The sequence below is a fragment of the Chaetodon auriga genome, chromosome 15 (genome assembly GCF_051107435.1).
Source record: "Chaetodon auriga isolate fChaAug3 chromosome 15, fChaAug3.hap1, whole genome shotgun sequence".
Taxonomy (NCBI): Eukaryota; Metazoa; Chordata; class Actinopteri; order Chaetodontiformes; family Chaetodontidae; genus Chaetodon; species Chaetodon auriga.
In genome coordinates this window covers 18,583,745-18,604,916 of record NC_135088.1, presented here as the reverse complement: position 1 = coordinate 18,604,916, position 21,172 = coordinate 18,583,745, and the positions used below count along the sequence as shown (strand labels likewise).

Genomic DNA, 21,172 nt, shown 5'->3' with positions numbered 1-21,172 from the left:
TCTATGAAGACTTATTACTGTCTTGTGTAATATTAATCAGATGGTGCACAGTTGTGAAAGAGGGAGGTCTGTTTTGAACATGTCACAAAAGTTTATGCCTGAGCTTAAACCTCTGCTTCAATAATCTCTGCCTCACTGTGGTTTCTTTTTAGTCCTATGTTAATCTGGTGCTTCAGTTTAGAGTAAGACAGCTTGTCTCCCTCTGTCTGGCCATTGATTTATCAATTCCTCCTCAGTTTTCTTTGTAGAGGTCTGGAAACTTAGTTATAATGCAACATATTGCTCCTGCAAGCTGGCTAGTGCAGCAGAACCATTACTGACATTATCCCCAATCACCTATGTTTGGTCATTACACTCTGTCAGATGTACCAAAACTCTTCAGGTTCATTTTCATTTTTGAATTAATGCAACATAAAGTGATAACATTGTGGTGTCAGGAACTGCAACTTCAAATGAATGTGAGTCAATGAAGCAGATATGTTAGCTGAAGTACCCTTAAACTGCCACAAAATTCATATTCATATTGAAAGCAACTAATCACATTGGAGCCCTTTGCGGTGCAGAAAAAATGGTTATTGTAAAATACAGGTTTTGCTGCATCTCCGTTATACATTTAAACAAGTTATGCATTTAAACAAGAACCATATGAAAAATGAGCTGTTGTGGTGTACAGCATGGCTTTACTTAACAGCAGGCCTGCCACTACATAGTCTACATGCGAAATGAAGGTGATGGTGATTATTTTACTCACTCATCCTGTTCATGATTGGTTAAAGAAGCTTACTGCAGCCACATTGATGGTCTGTTCATAATATTATTTTTAGCAGTCAAGAGTCTGAGACTGACTGCCAAAGTGAAACGAAATTCACAGCAATAGACCTCTCTCACAGCAGACATTTGGTTTGTGAGTAACAGGTGTAAAAATAAAAAATAAAAAATAAAAAATAGCATTATCAATGCCTGCTTTCGATTTAGGTGTCCCAGAGTCTGGCCTGCTATAGGTTTGTTTTACAGCAGGTATTTTGAGCTGTTGCTAATAACATGAAGTATGACTCTATTCTATGGCTCTAGAGTCCATGTCTGGAGGAGCAGTGACACCATTTTCTTAAGTTGCTAGGAATACACGTGTCTTTATGGGGCTTGCTGGTCTCACAACACACCCAATGACTTGAGTTCTGTCAGGACTTTTGTTTTGAAGGAACGGAACGCTCGAGCCGGAAGTCGTAATATTTTAGTCGGACCTTATTGGCTCACGGAGTCGACGGCTTCCTGAAACAGAAAGGTGTGCGAAATGCGGTCTGTTTTACCTCCAGTGGCCGAACAACTTTTCCGAGATATTCAAAAAACATACCAGGAAACGTCTCAAAGTAAGACAAAGTGATAGAGGGATGTACATGTGATAATCGTCCCTGGACAGTTTTAATGTTAATGCTAGCTGTAGCATTACTAGCTAACGGTTGTAACGTCATGTTAATGTTACAAAGTGGCTTTCAGAGCAGACTTGAGCTTATCCTTTGTCAGGAACGATTAATTAACTTTTCTCTCCCATGAATTCAAACGCAGCTGTCGTTACTGTGCTCCACGGCAGCGTTAATGTAGCGTTTAGTACATTTTGACTTAATGTTGTTGTTAGTGTTTCACAAAGTAGTTTAATGTTTGGGCTGTAGGAGGCGCTGCTAACACACACTTTAACATTAGTCTTTAGACAGCACTTCTATTGGCCGACACAGCTGAAAAGATGAATATTTTCACAGTAGTCACTTTGCAGGGAAACTGCAAGTGCCGTGAAGCACATCAGTAATGACTCTGCCATTTAGGTGTTCATTTCTAGGGGTCTGGTATAAGACATTTTGACTTGTCATGGTTGAAAAAACTCAGGTACTGATAGTATTACCAGTGCCTGTGTTCTGCTCATGTGTCCCAGTAAGCCCTGACCCCAAAGCAGAAGCAGCTAAATGGATTTCATCCATCATATTATTTTTTTTATATCTGACACTTGTGCTGTCCAGAAGGCTATTGTGCAGGCTGGAAAACAGAAATGGCTTCCTGGGACACTCAAGTCAAACTGAGCTATCCTTTATGTTGTTAGATGCTGGTGACAAAGGCTCATGGGTAGTTTTATGGATGTCCAACGTGATGAGACTGACAGATCACCCACTAATCCATCTTCATCAAATCGACAGATAACATTACAGGTGTATAACGTTAGTTATATATAACACAGTTGTCCCTGATCAGATTTTGTCTGACAGGACATAAGATATGGGAACGTTATGCCAAAAAATAGAACTACAACAAAGTTTTGTGTGCAGCGTCCTTAAAGGATTGCCTCCTGCTAAGCCTGCATCCTAACATTGCTCAGTCAGTGATTGTGATTCATTTGCCAAGCTGAAGAACACACTTCTGTTTTTAGCTTTGGCTTCAGGAAAAGCTGCTTTATTTGTATATTGAAGTCACATTTGGGGACCACACAGTACTGCAGGTTTGAATAGTGACACAGAGCCACTCCAGGTGAGCACCTTGCCTCAGGCCACCTCGGCAGTTACTCTCTTTTTTTTTATTTTTACCAGTATTTGAATCAGTCATTAGACCTCTGTTGTTATGCTTGCAAATATTACTAGTAGTTTTTTTTGTGCGTGTGTGTCTGTATAAACCCTTAATAGTACCTGAAGCAATTAATTGCACCCACAAGACAACTGTGCTTTCTATTATAATGCAGTGTAACAGTGGTATGATGCGCCACTTAATGGAAACACCAGGCACTCTCCATACACATTTTTAGATTAGATTCAGCTTTATTGTCATCGTCAGAGTGCAGCACAGAGACAAAAAAAATGCAGTTTTGCATCTAACCAGAAGTGCAAAAAGTCATAATATCCAAAAAATATAAATACATGCAAGTAGTGCAAGTGGCATGAGGTATAGACAGTATAAACAGTATGAGGTAGGTGCAGGTAGTGCAATTTCCTTGAAACCATAAAAATATGTGCAACTTTTAAGAAGCAAAGTCAAACAAAACACATATATGAGAAATAAGCTGTCTGGTTTTGACGGTTTTAAAGGTCTCTATATATGAATACAGTATCTTTACCTCAGCATCAATGATTAAAATCATCAGTCTTAAATCTGTGGAACAAATTTAAGAAATAACTTGATTGTTCTCTCTTTTTTTTGTAGTTCCTGATGACCTGCTTCTTGCGTAAGTATCAGTCTTCTTATTCCCACAAATGTCGTCACAGTCCCCTGTCTGAGTTATGACCAGAGTGAAAAGGTCTGCACATGGCTGAATCTGAGTGGGTGTGACGTGCCGAAACCACAGTGAAGAGGAAGAGGAATTTTTTATAGTCTGGATTTGCCAAAGTGACGTAGCACTGAGACACGCTGTCATGATGCTGTGTATTCACTGAGACATTTCCTGACCTGGTGGTTAGAGTTACTGAGAGTGAAGGGGTGATCACTGTCTGGACCAAGAGGGCCACATCCTGTCTGTTTGTCAGGAGGCCCCTGGTTTAGGGGCCCTTCATTACTCTTTGTGGTAATTCACAAGGAGACATGAGTCCATTTTTATGTGCTCTCATCTCTTCCTCACAGGCAAAATTCTGATGTCTACATTATTAATTGCAAGCAACAAGTAATTAAGTTTTTATTTTACATTACAAGCATTGTCTGGGATCACTGTTTGCATTTGCATTGAACATCATTAATTAATAACGTACATGGTATTTTACAGCCTGTTGTCATATTATGATACACTGTATGTTGACAGTAGAATTATATTCCTAGAATATGTATTTTGATTTCAAACTCGTCATAGTGTGGTTAAACACAGCTACACATTGAATAATAATATTTGCCATATGAAACACGAACTTTAAATATTTGAAGTTCCTGTTTTAGTACCCTAAAGTTGAAGAAAAAGAGCTTCACACTCGATTCACGATTGCGTGAGGATTCCAGTCATACAGCGAAGACGTGAAGTGGAAAAGAGGCAGATGTGTCTGCTGTTCTACCAATGGTAGCCCCGAAAGTCAGCTCTACAGGAGGCTGACTGAACGTGCTTTTTTAATGAGAAACTCTGCCACAGTCTCACACACACACACACACACACACACACACACACACACACACACACACAGGAGTGGTGGTAAATAAAGTGATCTAATTTTATCTTTCTCCTCTTGATCTTCTACTCATCAGGTTCTGGGTGTGTGCCATGTACAACGTCTTTTATCTCTATAACTTATTGTTTTATACTAACCACATTTTAAATCTTGTGTTGCCATGTACAGAATTAAACTTGAGTACAAAAGTACAAAACATGTCGTGGTTATCTTAACATCTTTCATTCGCCTCACCTCCTCCAGGCTGAAGTTTGTCTTCGGGCCTTGTGCGCTCCAAGCTTTGGACCTGGTTGACCAACGTTCAGTCACCTGTCTGTCGTCTCCCAGTGGACGCAAAGCATTCCAGGTCTGTCAACTTTGTACCTTAACAATCAGTAGTCCTACTTGCACAGTTAATATACAATAATTTCAGGGTTTGTATTCTAACATTAAATCACTACAATACTTTACCGTTTTTCAAAATTCAGAGTGAAACTAGGAGAGTGCATTTAGTAGAGTACTATTTTTCAGTGACTTGTACAACTTTGCTGTTCAGTGCCCCAATCCTCACAAAGAAAAGGACATGAGTCGATGTTGAGTTCTTAAATCCACATAGTTCGAAAGGCACTTTACTAATACAGAATATTACAGATATAGAAGAAATGCTGTTACTCCATGCTTTGAAAGCTGACCTCAGCCATCCTGTCCTCAGACTTAAGAGGATATAGGACAAACAGTGAGCTGGAGGAGTGGAGACGAAGTCAGTCCATTGAGGTTGTGGTCATTGTGACCCAAATTTCCTGTAAACTCCTACAGGCTGCTGCTAAAAACAATGTAAAGTCCAATGCAGTTAAGGACATCTGCTCTGTTGTGGTGGGACACCATCAGCTCAATAGTTGGCCTGTTAATTGTTTCACTTCATTTCCCTCAAGGCTGTGTGACGTTTGTGGTCCAGCAGCATGTACTGGAAATGATTAATATAATGGTCTATTTTTATTCTCTTCTCCTCAGGAAAGTGCATTTTTCCAAATGTTATCGTGTTCTGCTGTCGTTCTTGTTTTGTGGTTGTGACCCTGGTTTCTCTGAGATCAAATCCAGTACAGAATGATAACTGCTTTGTACTAACTGAGGTTTTAACATCATATTCAGTCAGAGCAGATAATCCATTAATCGTTGGTTCCAGCTTCTCATGTGTGAGGATTTGCTTCTTGTCTTCTTAAACAAGCAGTTTAAAGATGTCTCTTTGGCCTCTGAAAAGTTTTGATTGGCATTTTTCACAACTGTGTTACATTTCTTGAACTAAATGCTAATCGACTAATTGAGAAAACAACTGACATGTTAGTCGCAGCCCTCGTCCAGTGAGTCCCCAGACCAATGCCATTCATTTCCTGCAGTGTTTGATGGCATCACTGTTTGCATGTGTGTGAAAACCTGTGGGAAGGTCGCACGTTTCCCCCTCCGTGCTCTGCTTTGTTGCTCCACTGTTTACTCACCACTTCAGTTTCAACGTCACTCACACAGACCAACGCAGGCTGCAGCTCACAGCTGCTGAACAAGGGTGGTTGAAACAATTGTTAAAGGGATAATATATTCCAGTAATCTGACTTATTTTGTCCAAGTTAAAGAGACCTCATTGTCTCCCACTGACCTGCAGGTACAGGCTTCTCTTTTGGGGATAGTACCCTTACACCATGTGGTGATCCACGTGACGTCACCGTGTAGTGTTACCACATAAATAGCGTATTAATAATGTTCTTCTTCTTTGTCACAAATCTCAGAAGCTGGAGTTTATTTTATTGCATCAGAAATAAAAGTTTGAGGAAAGTGGATGAAGACGTCACTCTGGGGATCAAAGGTTGAGTCATGGCAGATGTGTCCTTTCAGGCCTGAGTTTGGTCCACCATGTTTGGGTAGTGTGGCAACAGCATTGGGAACTGGAAGAAAGTCATTAAACCTCCAGAGGAGAGTGAAAGCAGTGACGATTTTGAGGAGCAGTGGTTCATTTAAACATGCAGCCCCACAACAGTTACTCATCCACTTATCAAGAGTCCTTACAAATTTCCTGTAAGACGGGGAGAGGGTGAGACAGCAGATTTCTCATCAGCTCATAAAAAATACTCTTAAAAAAACAGAAAATAGTCTTCTTAAGTGCTTTCCAGACAGCCATCAGACACAAGTTTTTTTTTTTGTTTTTTTTTTTTGAATTATCTTTATATATTATATTCTTAGACAGTACAGACTACTGCGTTTACTGGAAGTACAGTGACTTGCATGGTAGCCAGGAAGTGTGTCAAAGAAATGCCAAAATGGTTGATAAATTAACAAATTCTGCCCTTTTTTTTGTCATTTCCTGTTAATACGTTGTTTCCATGGGATTCATCTTGAGTTTCTCATATCGTCGTGGTTATTTGGTCTCTTCTCCCCTCAAAAGGAATGAATAACTCATGAGAACGTGGCATTTCGCTGCTGGGATTTTTCACCTTTCCTCATTCCTAACCTTCAGTGACCTTTTCATATGCGGTGGTGTACCGCAGCCTGTTAGGATACAGAGGTAGAGAGTATTCTCAGCAGTGATGAAACATGAACAGTCAGACACGCAGTGGTGCCCAAACAGTTAGATGATTAAGCAGTTAACTAGTTTTATACCTGATTAATTATTTCAGTCAAGCAAAAAAAAAGCCAAACATTCGCAGGCTGCAGCTTCATCAGATATGAAGATTTGCTGCTTTTTTTCTGTTTTGTCTAATTGTAAATAGAGTATTTGGTTGGTTTTGAACTGTTGATTGAACAAAACAAGCACTTTGAAGACATTGTATAGACTCAGTTGCCTTGTTTGGGAATCTTCACCGGACAGTACAGTTACAGGGTTTGAATCAAGAGATAGCAGCTAGGTGTTAGATCAGATGTCTTGTTTGTCCAACAGAGCAGGAGTGACTTCATACGGTGGTGAAAGGGGCAGTTGTGATGCTGCTGTGCTAATGTGAGTGCCTGATTGTGAGGAGTTCTTTTCTCCAGCGGGCAGTGGTTTGCCAAACCATTCTCCTGACTGGAATGTAAATAAACTCTTGGAATAAGGATTTTTTTTAGCACTTGAAGTCATTCACCAGGACACACATGAAAGACACGCAGTTCTTGAAGCACTTTGATACTGTGTTGGTCAGCCAAGGATCACAAGAGGTGAGACAAATATACAGTATGTTGGAGCACAGATTCAGGGGTTGTGTATGTCAGTGACTTCCCAGAGCTATTAATTTCCTTGAAGCCATGTTTGTGGTGTGGAACCAGTGGACACAGGGCCGTCCAAACTCCTGGCCCTCTGGCTCACAGCGGCCTCCAGAGAAGTTTTCCTGTGAGAGCCAGCATTCAGGCAGAGACAGAGTCAGAGCTGTGCTGGGCCTTTAACTCTCCCTTTGCCTTCTGCAGGGACTGAACTGTGCATCTATAGTGTCGTTTCAAGGAAACCAGGATCCCTGCCAGGCAGTGGAAGCCTACAGTTCATGGTGCCTGCTGATCATGTTAGCTGCCAGCTTTGCAGTGTGAGCTGCACAGGGGCCACGCAATCTATAATGGCACGAAACAGCAAAAAGGGCCTAAGTGTGAGTTGGTTTTCAATAAACTTGGCTCTTTAGAAACTGCAGCGGTCCTTGGCTTGATCTCCACAGTTTTCCTGTTTCTTTCCTGACCATGCTGTGCATGGCGCTTTATTCATCTTCACCGAGGTTTTTTAAGTCCACCTGATTGTCTCTTATGTTCCTTATTCATAATGACGCGTCACATTGAAGAAAAGAGAGTTTTTTTACTCTTGTAGGTCACAGGGAAAGGTAATTTATTGAACCTCTGGAGAATAATGGAGCCTGCTCTGCCATCTTGGGACTCATTAGTTATTGTGAAGTGTCAAGCTAATCCACCAGCTTAATGCCCTCGTGTGTCATGTGCATGAGGACGAGACTTAAATCACTGTCTGTAGCTGGGAGAGAGCGCCAGCGTCGTGGACAGGAGGCTCTGTCATTAGACGCCACGTATGGGTTGTTAAAAAATGCATCGTTTCCATCTCATCTCCGCCAAATAAGTAATGTGAAATGATGAGGCTGGTGGAAGCAACCTCACCTTCAACCCAACCACTGCCCTGTTACTTTCTATGAAACATTTGAAAGAGAGAGGATCTGCCCGAAAACACAATCCAAGTTGGGCTGCAAGCTGGAAGTCACAGCATGAAGATTTGGCATCATGATGTCTCCTGGTGACAGTAGGTGGTAGAGCGACACCGTGGGCTTTGAGATATTCCACCTAAGTCAGTTTATTTGGGCTTACAGCTGTGAGACGGAACATATGCCTATTAATACCGTGACTGCTGTCATAGTGTGTGGACAGTTTGAGTTCACCCATGAAGCAGCTGCAGGGCTTGTCTCCAGGTGACATCATCACTTTGATTGGTGAACCTCCTCCCAGCTCACACTCCCCTCAGTGTACCATCTCTCAAATAAGGCCAATACACACAGGCTTTGCCACATATTTAAATGGACTTTGCATGAATTTGTTGCAGGTAATGGGAGGCTCGGGGCGCTTATACACTTGCTTTGCATCATGTCACTACTGTCCCTGCCCGGCCTTCGCCTACAGTGTGCTCCGCAGAAACGAGGGCCTGCTGGTGAGTCTCAATCAACCTGTTACACACAGTTTGGGCTGCATATAAAACCTCAATGCTTAATACATAAAAAAACAAGCACACAAATGTACATACACAGTGCTGACTGCAGGGGTTGAACTCTGTATGATTACATATTTGTGCTACACTGTGTGTACTGTTGCATATTTACATGCAGAGGCATGAAAGCCATTTTGCAGCCATTGTGTCTTGCCAGTCAGGCGTGTATCCTGGAGAGAATCGTCGTCTGGTCAACACGTTGAAATGTGTGCAACAGATGTACTGCGGTCAGGTCACGTTCCTGTCTGGCCACTGAGGGGCGTCTCCACTCTGACTGGCTGTTTTTGCTCTAAATAACTTCAAGCAATCGGCCCTCACTCCTGCTCCAAGTATCAGCAAGACTTGTTTCCCTGGAGGATGCTGCTAAAATCAGTGTGAGAAACTGAGAACTGCATCAGACCGTGGAGACTCGCCATGAGCGCATCAGTACTGCTGATAACATTCCCCATAAAAGATCAAACTATTCTCTGCCTCATCAAACTCTCCAGCAACTTTCAGAGCTAACTGGATGAAGCTGTAGATCATTTTGTGTGGTTACATGTGTGATAGCTAAAAGATAAGGCTGATAGTGGATCAGAATTCAAAAACAGCAGTCCCAAACTCAAAATGCAACACTTAAGACTCTCTCAGTTGGACCATGCAGTCTGCAGTCCTCCCCCGCTGGAGCCACTGTGTTCAATCGGGGGCTCTGCAGATTCCAACGTGACTGGGTGAGGCCAAACTAGGTCCATGCTGCTCTGACAAGCAGGTCAGAGGACAGATAATGGAGCTCTCCCACCCACAGCAGACAGCCCTGCGCTAATGAACGCGGTCGACAGGAGAGGCTGCTAAACAAACATCTGTACCTTTGTCCTTTTCACCACACTTTGACTTTGGCTCATTGTTTATGTAAAACACTACTCCACAGCCGTGTTAGTGTGGAGGAAATCTCATTAATGCATGGACTAGGCTGTGGTTTATTTGAGGAAATATTCAACCCAAAAAAACAACTATACATAAGCCTGCTATGTGTGACTGAATGAATGAGAAACAAGAAAAGATGGTGTGGTGTAAGCTAAACGTTGGTTAGGTCATGATACTAAGGGTAATATTAACATTACGACGACAAGAAAAAACAATAACAGGACTCGGCCAGGAGGTGCAGGATGTTGGTGCAGCGCAGCGCTCGCTCAGCCGGTGGGGATAACAATGATTGACATGTTAATGTTGTAGAGTGACGTGCACACAAATGCAGAACTGCAGGACTTTTTTTGTCATTCAGCACGTGCAGTGACTCATAACGGAAACACAAAAATAGTTAGGAAATAGTACACCCTCTTAATCAAATGTGCTTTTTTATTATAGATATGTTTATAATTCGATAGAAACATTGGAAATTGTTTTGGCTCTTGCTTTGTGACTGTTATTCTTGGACTGAAGATTACTTGATGGAAAATTCCCAGCAGGTCAGAGCCAGCTCCTCTCTAGTCTGGTGTTTACATGAGATCTTTGAAGTCCAATTAGTGAAGTGTCGTATACGTGGCATTAATCACATGGCTGCCCGTGTTCATGTAATGAATTGTTGTCTTCACTCTTTCCTCCCAGTGCAAACACATCCTGGCTGTCTACCTGTGTCAGGCCATGGGTGTGACTCAGGCGGAGTGTGTGTCTGATCAGGAGATGTCCATGCTGCTCAGCAGGACAGCAGCCGTGTGACACCCAGGTACGCTTGGTACAGCAGGTGGACGAGGACGCCCTTGTGGAGCCTCTTGGATGAGAGCTGATTCTTTTAAATTGACTCTTCAGGTCATCGCAGAGAGCATCAGAGCACAGGATCTGCACCACGACTTCTGCTTTCATATGTCTCTCTGAAAGACACCAGATGTTGCTTTATTTATTTTTTCTATTCCGTTTCCTGGGGAACGACATCTGTTCATTGAGAATGTTCGTCTTTATTTTTAGGTTCTTTTTCTCTGAAGCCGCATCAATTAGGGGAGAAGCGAGTGTCTGCATGCTGAAGTTCACAAACAAAAAGCATTTAGCAGTTTTTCCAACGTGTTGATTGTAAATATATTAAATATGAAGTGTCACATGATTTGAAATGGACGTTTTAGGAATAAAGACAGATCTGTAACAATATAAACATTGCCTTTATTAACAAAATAATTCAACATACATACAGATTGCATCATGTTAAATAGCAGTATCGCACTTGTAGTTTTGTTGAATGAAAGAAAGAATGGCCTCTGGAAAGGTTGAACATCAGCTTGACCACAGTGGATGTTTCTTTTTTCCTGATTAGTAACAACACTATAGCACACTGACAGACAGGTACTTCAGAGCGAAAGGCAGGAATGTTGAACTACTTTATCATTGTCCGTCTTAAAATTGTAAAAGAAGGCAACAGTTTGACATCAATCGATAGCTCATAGACAGCCAGACACCTACAGTACTTTAACACATCATTCAACAAAGACAATAATACAATGTTACAGTGCAGTTACAGTATAGATGTCTCCACTGGAATGTACTAAAACTTTGGCACACTCCTGTATTTTAGCCCTTGAAGTTAGTCAGAGGTGGAACACTGGACACATGAGGGGAGATAGTCGAAGCAGTGAAGTGCTCAACTTCAGAACACTGTTAAACACCAACACAACATGGTTCAACACCACCAATGAAGCACACAAAACGGGAGGAAATCGAAAATGTCAGTGCAATGTGTTTCCATTTGTGTAGTGATGGCTCTCAGGTGACCACGTTCACCCTCATTTTTCACATAAATTACGACACTCCAAACAAAATGCTGCTTTGCTCAGACTAAAAACACCAAGACGTTTTTTTTGTTTTGTTTTGTTTTTTTGTCATTCGTTGGATCTTGGCCCAGTCTTCAGTTTTAGGAGCCGAACGGGAACATGCACAGCAAAGCTGCACCCACCACACCCCTGCAGAACGGAGGCGAAGCATCAGGTGCTTTCAGATGTGACTCGGTGGAAAGCGGCGCTGCAGCTGTGTTGCCTCACGCTCGGATGCTGCATATGAAAACCATTGAGTGCAAAGAACTTGCCTCTGGAGAACATTTCATTAGTGTTACCTGCTTCACTCTTAATTATTAATCATGTCTGTTTTTGTGGGTTGAGTAAAGAGAGTTAGCTCATGAGGTGTTCGATTAAAATGAATCCTCAATGCAGCATCCTTCAGAGGTTTCACCCTTCAAATGGTTGTTTTTCAAATGAAGCCGCTCAGCTGACTTCAGCTGCTTATGGAGGACTGACTGCGCTAACAGGGCAGATGAGAGCCTCCGGATCCCAGCTGGGACTGTCTGAGGGGAGATGGTTGTCAGCTGGACTCCTGAGGCAAATGACATTCACATACACCCGACTGACTCAAAGCAGTGCTGCTCTATGTTATGTAAGCCGCAAAGTACACGTGCACCAGAAGCTTGGATGACGAGGAGTATAAATTGCATTGATCTGAAGCGTCAGATTTGACAGCGGCTTGTCCTCTTACAGTCGGCCATCGCTTGGTTCAAAACAAAGCAGCAGAAAATGCTCTGTGGAGATGCCATATTTCTACAGGGTACAATCAGTTTCCCCCTTCCTGAGCTTTTGTTAACATGGACATGATATGGAGCACCACCGCAGGTGTGTTTTGCTAAACTATTTATGCCTGGGTCTGCATGACTGAAGCAAGTCATGCTGTTCATCTACTGGCAACAAAAACCCTTTCTCTGGCTTTCAGCCACGAGGGTCACGAGATAATTTTGTGACCCCTGAAGCTATGAGGGATGATTCATGGTGGAGGAAAAGCATTTATATTTTCTTGTTTATGTTCCCCCCCTTTCTTCTCATATGGTTTTCTAATATAAACGAGAGACCCTGTTGTTACACTACTGTGTCCCTCTGCCTGTACTCACATTTACTGTGGAGGATTCACGACTGCAGCAACAGGAGCACCTGCAAACAGTGGCACTTAGAAGAAGCAGCAGCTCAAGAACATTTCTGTTTTACAAAAGTACTGATAAAGAAAACCAGTACTCCTCTCTGTATACTGAGCCTGTGATGGTCGTGAGTATGACGTCATTTTAAAGGGTCACAAGCTAAAAATAACCATGTAGACTACTACGATTGTACCTTTCTAGGTCCACAAGTACAGATCTAACCACACAGTTTTTTGATCTTTACATTCTCAAAGATAAGCTCTTGTAATAAATAAATGAACACTGGCACTGAATGTCAACAACATAAAACAGAAGGGCGTAAGAAGGAGTGTTTGGAGTTGTGATAGGGTGGATTCAGAATGATAAATAGTATTTTAGAATGTAACAAAGTTTGGATCCTGTTCACAGTCCTACAAATCCAGTTAGCTTCAACATGTTTTTTTAAATCAAAAATCCTTCACAATACAAAAGTTGTGTAAGACTCGCCCTTCAACATTAAACTGCTTGCCCCCTGATACTCGACACAATTCATAAATAAATGTCCATATTCAAGACGCTCCTGACATCGGTTCATCCTCACGTCACACCCTTGTTCTGTAAACATTAGAAACTTCAGTGAAAATAAAATTCAAGAGTGAAACCACAGAGCCGACACAGATAACACTCTTCCTCTGTCACGGTTCTATAGCAGAGGGTCGATGGTCATGTGGATCTGGTCTCTGTTGCGTCTGCTGCCGTTGGAGCTGAGGTACAGCTCCTCCCTGCGGCACAGGAAGTGCTGGGCCAGGATCTTGCGGAAGGTGTTCCTGAAGTCCTGGATGCGGTAAGCGTAGATGATGGGGTTTACCGCAGAGTTGGCATGAGACAGAATGATGGCCACATACATGACAATCTCAGGCTTCTTCAGCTCCCTGTAAAACAGCGTGAGGCAGTTCAGGATGTGGACGGGCAGCCAGCAGATGGCGAACAGTCCCACGATGATGGAGAGGGATTTGGCGGCCCGGATCTCCTTCTGCAGCAGCCCGTGGTGATGGCTGTCCCCGTTGCCCACACACTTGAGCTCGATCTGCCTCAGCTGCTTCCTGGCCACGGTGAAGATCTTCAGGTAGATGCCCAGCATGATGAGCAGCGGCGGCAGCACGCAGACAAAGAAGTTAAAGTAGACCATGTACTGCATGTCCACCACACTCTCAAAGAAGCACTCGAGCTTGCAGCTCCGTAGTAAGTCTCCTCCGCCCCTCAGCCCCTCCATGAGGCCAGCGGTCGTAGTGTTGTCTGCACCGGAGCTGCCGTTCCTGCAGCTCGGGTACTTCAAGTTCCAGCCGAAGAAGGGGATGAGGCCAATGATGAAGGAGAGGATCCATAAAATAGCGATGATCTCTCTGGCGGTTTTTCCCGTCATCAACTCCTTGTACCTGGAGAAAACACAGCAGAGGTCTTAATAATGTTCCCAATGTGGACGTTTTGGATGAATGTCACAGCCACGAAAGGCTCTAGAGACCTAAAGACAGCCCAGCTGTGATAGTGACAAATACAACAACGTGGCAAAAAATGCAGTGCAAGCATGAATGAAACTTTACAGTGTATGAGCAAAACAAAACATCAACATTTTTGGGGTGGTTTTTGTGACCTCGAATAACTTTTGTCAGTATTTGTCCATGTACCTCTCAAGAGGTTATATACCTGCATCTTTATTTCATTTTCTTAAGTGTCAAAATCCCAGCAAATCTCAAATCAAGCAGACTGCAGGCAGAGCTTTGTTAGCACTTTCCGACTTAAACAAAGACTTAAATATTATTGATCAAGAGGGAGAAGACGTCTGACAGTCCTGAAGAGGATGGAATCATGATGCACTGGAAAAGCGCCCACAGGGACTGCTGCTCGTTTGTTTTGCTCATAGAAAGTAAACTGGTGCTGGATTTTGTTTGTGCTGTCTGTTGCTGTGGTCCAACTGTTACATAATACTTATGCAGCTCTCATCATACTCTGCTCTGTGAAGTATGATGGTGATTTGCTGTGATTTGGTGCATTCGTGTGTTGTAGGAAATAGCGTTTTTGAAGGCTGCCTTTTTACAAACAACAAGACAACATCAAAAATAGGAACAAATACACGCAAGCAGGCCCACAGCCACATCAACAAGAAAAATGCCATGTTCAGACCGACTGTGGCCCTGCATGAAAAAATGCAGCCCTCTCATTCATTTGAATGGCGTCTGTGTGGCAGCACAGCAGGGGTCCAAGGCAGCGAAGAGTCCACAGCCACACGAGCAGTAAAATGATGCTGCATTACACATTAGCACTTTGAGCTAACTGCTAATGCCCTGTTGTTTCGCACTTACGATGTTTATCATTATCACCATCTTAGTTTTAGTGTGTTGCTAATTAGCACTTAACACAAAGCGCAGCTGCAGCTGATGGGAATGTCTTTAGTTTTGCAGGAATTTAAAAAGAAAACCAAAGCACTGAGCAAACTCAAATTTTGACCTGATGTTGGCACTGGAGGAAAGGTGAAGGGGTAACCAAAGTGATTACAGTTAGTAAGAGAATCACAAAAGTCATTAGGAATCATTGTCTGCAGACCACGAATGTCAAAATCTACAAAATGAGTTGATCTAGACCCCCAGTTCAATGACACTGATGATGCTTTCCATTTCATTTCCATGTTACACGGAAACACAGTCTAAGTGCCACACTAACAGACAGACTTATTTTAATGTCACGCCTGAGCACGTTATCAGCTACAAAATGAGAACATAGTCTGCTGCAATCTGTGACAGTTTCTCACATCCTGCTTCACTTCAGTTCACGCTTCAAATGTTACTAAAACAGCACACGCCTCGCTCAAAGTGTGAGGACAGTTCACACACGATCCAAAATGAAAGAATCGCACGAGGCTGCACTCAGAGACTTTCTTTGGCTTTCACTTTACTTTCTGTCTCAGCTCTGCGCTGTTTTGTTGTTTGATGCCTGACCTCCACCTCGTGTTTTTCATCTAGTTCACTGCTACAAAAGGGATGGAGGCTGAGCTTGAGATTCAGCTGAGACATGAGACGATGAGGAGCAGGTCCGCAGAGGGCGCGTGTGGAGATGCAGGGCTGACTCATACAAGTGTCGTCCTGACTGTCCCCAACGGCGCTTGAAGCTGAAGTGTTGTTTCCTAAAAACGGTCAGGCGAGCAACCACATGGTAATGACTCACACACATCCTGACGCTCACGCACGCACTCACACACAAGCCGCTGCGCAAATAATCTCTCTCAGCAGCTGCACAGTCTCACCGCATCAGAAGTGACTTTAGCTGCTACACTTTGTAATAATGATCGGTTAGAAGTCACGATTAAATCATTAGTTCATGATGGAATAATCCTTAGTAAATGATTAGTAAGTAACTTCATACATATTAATCTGTTATTTCATTTACAAGCCATTAACCAAGTTATTGTTGACAAATCATTTGTAAATGGTAAATTATTTATGTGACTAAAATGCTTATAAATCAATTCTGAATGATTTCTAAACACTGTTTCCTGGTTTATGATTAATAAAAATACCACTCCCACTAGGTCACCCTGGTGAGGTGGCATGAATACCACTGCGCCCGCTCTGCCTTCCTCGCTCCTCTCCATCCTCTACTCCCTCTATCTGTCAGTCCCATGTACAACAGGCCTCACAGGGGCCATTTCCCACAGGGCCCATCTCCAGCACGCCGCCTCCCACTCTCTCTGTTTGGAGGCAGGCAACGGGCGAGCGGCTGAATGGATTAGTTCTGGCATGACGACAGCACGCTGGCATCTGTCTTTGTTTTGCCTTCTTCCCCTGCTCCACTCTCCATACATCCCTTCTCTTCTCTCTGTCAGCGCGCTTCCGTCCAGGGCCACAGACCTCAGCCAGGCCACACACAAGCTCTAGACGCTCGCAGCATCCGCTTAAATGACCGGCAGTGTCTGCAGTCCTGCTCCAAACACATCCAACAGGTGGCTGTTCACACTGATAACACTTCACCCAGCGGGGCACACAGTGCTGTGCAGCATTTTGCATTATGATTTCTTACATTTGAGTATCTCTAACAAACAGGTTGTGTGAGATGGTAAAGGCCCGTCGAGAATAAAACAATGTACACAATGATTTGAATGGGCTTTTTCATGGTCTGATTAAGTTTTGACAGAGGAGGGAAAGCCAAAGAGATATAATCTGTCAGTACATGCTGATGGGGAAGATGGACTCCCAGAGTGTAACAGTGTGTCAAGCTGTCAGGTTTTGGTCCTTTGTGACTCATTACTAAAGTGATACTCCACTCAAAATCTATTTTTGGACTATGAAATACTCAGCCCCTGTAGGCTTTATAGGTGTTTTTTTTTTTCCTCTCAGAAAGCGGAGGCTGTGGTCAGCTTGGTTTCACTGTGATATATACAAACAATTACAACCTACAGTGTGTAATCAACATGGGTTTAACCTTTAACCTCCACCACATTCCAGTCAAACAGCTCTCTGTGTCAAACACCCGAGTTCTTAGGTCGCCCTCGTCTCTGTCAGTTACGTATGGAGCTGGAGCCAGGAGGCTATTAGCTTAGCTTAGCATGAAGACCAGAGGCAGGAGAGAGCTAGTCTAAAAAAATATCCCGACCAGCACCTCTAAAGCTCACTCGTGAATATTTCTCCTTTGTTTAATCTGTACACAAACCAAAATGTGAAAACAACAATTTGCGGTTTTACAGGGAGTTGTTCACGGAGACAAACCGTCCCAGCACATAACTCACTACAAAACTGCACTTCTCAAATGCACTCTTCAGTTTTTTTGTAGATAAACTGTGTAGTTCGTGAGCCTCAGAGGGGCTGGGAGGTGGATTTTGCTGCATTTGAACTGAGCTGTCTCCCCTCCATGCTAAGCTAAGCGAATTGCCTTCTGGCATTTAACTCACACACATCTCATCTAATTCTCAGGAAAAAAAAAAAAGCAAACATGAGTATTTCCCAAGGCTGTTACTTTACTCTTGATATTCTATTTTCAAGACACGCTGCACAACCCGCACTCTAGTCCTAAACCTTACTCCACTTCAAACTAGCATCAATCTCCTTTATCAGACATCTTTTTACATTACGCTGCACTTCACTGTCCTCCAGTCTCCACAGCTGTTCCTGGGTCATTTCAGGACTCTGTATTTGTCGTCTTGGATATGCCTCACTGAGAGTCTGAGGATGATGCATCCTTCACCGTATGTCTGCGTCTTCAAACATATTTCCTCGACTTAAGTCCAACCACCAAAGGAGCCTCGCCTGCGCCTTGAACTCTACTACCACAATAAGTTTTTGACCTTTTTTGTTATTTGTGAAACAAGAGCAGGATTTACACCAGGAGTGGCACTGCACCACACCCAACACATGTGCTGAAACAAAGACAAGAAGACTCTCAAAGTCTCCATTAAAAAGTGATCAAGCTGAGATCTGTTGAATCAGCAGCCAGGCGAGATGATGCTTGCTGTCCCCGACCACAGTGAGGCAGTGCTGCTGATGTGGGTGGGGACAGTCCTTTGAGGTCTGTGATGTGCTATTGAGAGCTCCAACAGGATGAAGGGACAAAATAGCCGGAGGGTCTTTTTCTGAGTAATGCAAACAGGGAAGACGGGGGCTCGAAGCGAGTGTTGAGTGGGTGTGCGGCTCTGTCATCTCGTGGGGTTTCAAACATCTGGCTCTGGCCTTTCACTTCCACTTAAACCATCTGTGAAAACACATTTATCTGACAGAGAATCGCAGCCCCAAAGGCCTACAGACTGGCCACACACACATGCGCGCACACACACACACCAGCCATGACTGTGGACATGGGAATTTATTTGAGGTGAACATGCACACACTGGTCTTATTAACACGTGTGTGTAGTGAGGTTGAAGCTGGGCTTTCAGAGGAAACTATAAAATGTCATGTCGAGAACGTTTTACAGACCCTCTTATGAGCTTGTCGATGATTTAAAGGCAATTAAACGTAGAGCTTTTTGTGTGAGGACGTAGAATGAGGTGGCTTAAGGCATGGTTTCCGTCCGTAGGTCAGAAATAGAGGCACAAATGGGGATTTTACAAGCCACAAACAACGCTGATCCCAGGCTAGTGTCAAACTGTCCTTTCTTGCCAGCGCTTGAGTCTAATGGAAATGACAGCACATCACAGCACGAGCAGCCCCCAAAACCACATCCAGCTCCCACAACATTCACTGGAGTGAGTGTTGTCTTTAAACAAAATAATAAACAGCAACCCTCCGACATGATGAAATGTCAAAAGACAACGGCACTTTATTTCCTCAGCTCACAGAAACATCAAGCCAGCACTGTGCTGCCTGCGTCCGTCTCCTCAGGCGGACTCTGGACTTGCTCTGAGGCTGCACCGTGGAGCTCGGTGGCCTTTGCCATCAGGATCGATGGAAGTGACACACTGTGGCCACGTATTGATCCAGCGGCTTCTCCTGCTGTGCCACATCGGGCAGCTTGCAGGAGGGGGCCGATGATGCACTCGCTGCCTGCGTAGCATCAAGAGTTTACTACAGATCAAAATGACTTACAATAAGTCAAGCTCAGAAATTCACCACTATACTGCATGTAACACTGGCATGGGCTGAACCCTTTGGATAATTGACTCAAGGTTAATGAACATCCACTTCCATGTGTTTGCTAAGTCAGTTTCAAGCACCGCATTTAAACATTGTTTAGAGGGGTATTATCTGATTAGCATTCCAAGTTTAGTTATTAACTACGCTATTTTTACTCAAGGCACAAGGCTCCACAGGAAACTGATTCCTGAGATCACAGAGCTGAGACCACTCCTGAATTCACTATTACGCATGTAAAATTATTTTAGAGCTCTTTTACTAAAACAGGGTGGAAGGAAATCAGTATTTGTCTGCTTATTTAACACACTGTGTATTCACTAGTGATCCACCAGCTAGCACATTTTCAACTGAAGTTACAGTCCTGTTGATCAATAGGTGGTTGGTTTCCAACACGATCCCCTAAAATGAAGACTTTAACTCACTTTGATGGATTAGAAGAAAGCAAAACAAGTGTCAGTGACCATTCTACTCTGAGGTTTCTCTTCACCAGTATCTTCACACTTACAGGAGTAATCTGGCCAGATTCACTTCACTTCAGTGAACAATGGGCTACTCACCTCAGGGGAATTTTGACGGCCAGATATCTATCAATTGCAATAGCAAGGAGACTGAAGATGGAGCTTTGTGTCAGTACCAAGACAAAACATGCCAGAAAGAGGCACCCATAGAAGTCCAGATGTATGCCGATGCTGATGGTTATGGCAAAGGGGATGGCGAGGCAACCGACCAGAATATCAGCCACAGCCAGAGACACCAGAAAATAGTTGGTGGCGTTCTTCAAAGTGGTGTTGATCGCGACAGCCCAGCAAACCAGTACGTTGCCGGATATGGAGAGAACAGCAATGACTACTTCAATCACGATGTAGAACGAATTCATCTCAGCAAAGTGTGTTGAAGGACTAAAACCTGCAGGCTGTTCACAGAAAAGACGGTCACCAACAACACTGCGCCTAGTCCCACAAGAGTAAAGAAGTCTTTCTGCTGTAATCCAGGAATATTCCACAAGTGTGAGGCGCGCAACCAGCCATCTGTGGAAAAGAGAGAAACTGACTTTAAAATCAGAATTAAAATAAAAAGCAGCGATGTACTATTCCTGAACCACACAGTTGGCAGAAGCTGTACTAGCTGTGTAATGATGCATGTCCTGTGCGTCTACTATAGAAGTGCATCCATACAACTGATAGAAAAAGTCACTGAACACTGGTGCCGCTCACCTTGAACCTGTACATCGTCTTTGGATGTTCTCACTTCAACAGTGATTCTGTGGAGCGTCGAAGCTGCATCTGTGCGTCTGTAGCGCAGGCAGAGTGAGCAACATCTTCCCCCGACGACGGTTTTGAAGTGGAGAGTGAAACGCAAGAAAGAAAGGGGAAAAAACTCTATTTTACAGAGAAGCCACGCCCCAAACACACACACACACACACACACACACACACACACACACACACACACACACACACGCTCGCATGCGGTTACAAGTAGCATGAGTGGAATCCCAAACGAGCGTCACCGAGCCGTCGTGCGTAATTACGCGCCAATTAAACAGCATCCAGCGACGCCTCCACGTGCTTTCCGTTTAATGTAAACTCTGTCCTGTTTGTACAACACACACACACGCGCACACACACACACACACACACACACACACACACACACACACACACACACACACACACACGCAAGCGCGCCCTCTCTCCTCATAGACACGCGGCTGCATCTGGTTTCAATCAGGCCGAAATCGCGGACTTTTTGCCCTCACGCCCTTATGACACGGACACGGACACGGACGACCCCCCCCCCTCCCCCCACCTCAGTCTATGGGGGGTAGTGGAGTCAGAGTGGAAAGTTGTTT

General features: G+C 43.6%; 2 protein-coding genes across 2 annotated transcripts; one reads left to right on the top strand and one right to left on the bottom strand.

Moving 5' to 3' along the window:
* The first annotated feature begins 1,253 nt into the window (after positions 1-1,253).
* Positions 1,254-10,916, top strand: zswim7 (zinc finger, SWIM-type containing 7). The gene is made up of 5 exons (XM_076749967.1): positions 1,254-1,367; positions 3,178-3,199; positions 4,365-4,467; positions 8,644-8,748; positions 10,390-10,916. The coding sequence occupies exons 1-5, from the start codon at positions 1,292-1,294 to the stop codon at positions 10,498-10,500; spliced, it is 417 nt and encodes a 138-aa protein (XP_076606082.1). The 5' UTR covers positions 1,254-1,291; the 3' UTR covers positions 10,501-10,916.
* On the bottom strand, positions 10,915-20,677 carry adora2b (adenosine A2b receptor). The gene is made up of 3 exons (XM_076749966.1): positions 20,535-20,677; positions 19,878-20,348; positions 10,915-14,139 (listed from the first exon to the last, which is right to left on the bottom strand). The coding sequence occupies exons 2-3, from the start codon at positions 20,195-20,197 to the stop codon at positions 13,407-13,409; spliced, it is 1,053 nt and encodes a 350-aa protein (XP_076606081.1). The 5' UTR covers positions 20,198-20,348; positions 20,535-20,677; the 3' UTR covers positions 10,915-13,406.
* Between the last annotated feature and the right edge of the window lie 495 nt (positions 20,678-21,172).

What these genes read in the sequence shown, in the direction of transcription:
- adora2b (XM_076749966.1), bottom strand. Translation starts at nt 20,197, where the DNA reads ATGAATTCGTTCTACATCGTGATTGAAGTAGTCATTGCTGTTCTCTCC. An exon ending in GCCGTCAAAATTCCCCTGAG is followed by an intron (nt 14,140 to 19,877) that starts GTGAGTAGCCCA and finishes TGTTTTCTCCAG; the next exon opens with GTACAAGGAGTTGATGACGG.
- zswim7 (XM_076749967.1), top strand. Translation starts at nt 1,292, where the DNA reads ATGCGGTCTGTTTTACCTCCAGTGGCCGAACAACTTTTCCGAGATATT. An exon ending in GTGGACGCAAAGCATTCCAG is followed by an intron (nt 4,468 to 8,643) that starts GTCTGTCAACTT and finishes AATTTGTTGCAG; the next exon opens with GTAATGGGAGGCTCGGGGCG. An exon ending in GCAGAAACGAGGGCCTGCTG is followed by an intron (nt 8,749 to 10,389) that starts GTGAGTCTCAAT and finishes CTTTCCTCCCAG; the next exon opens with TGCAAACACATCCTGGCTGT.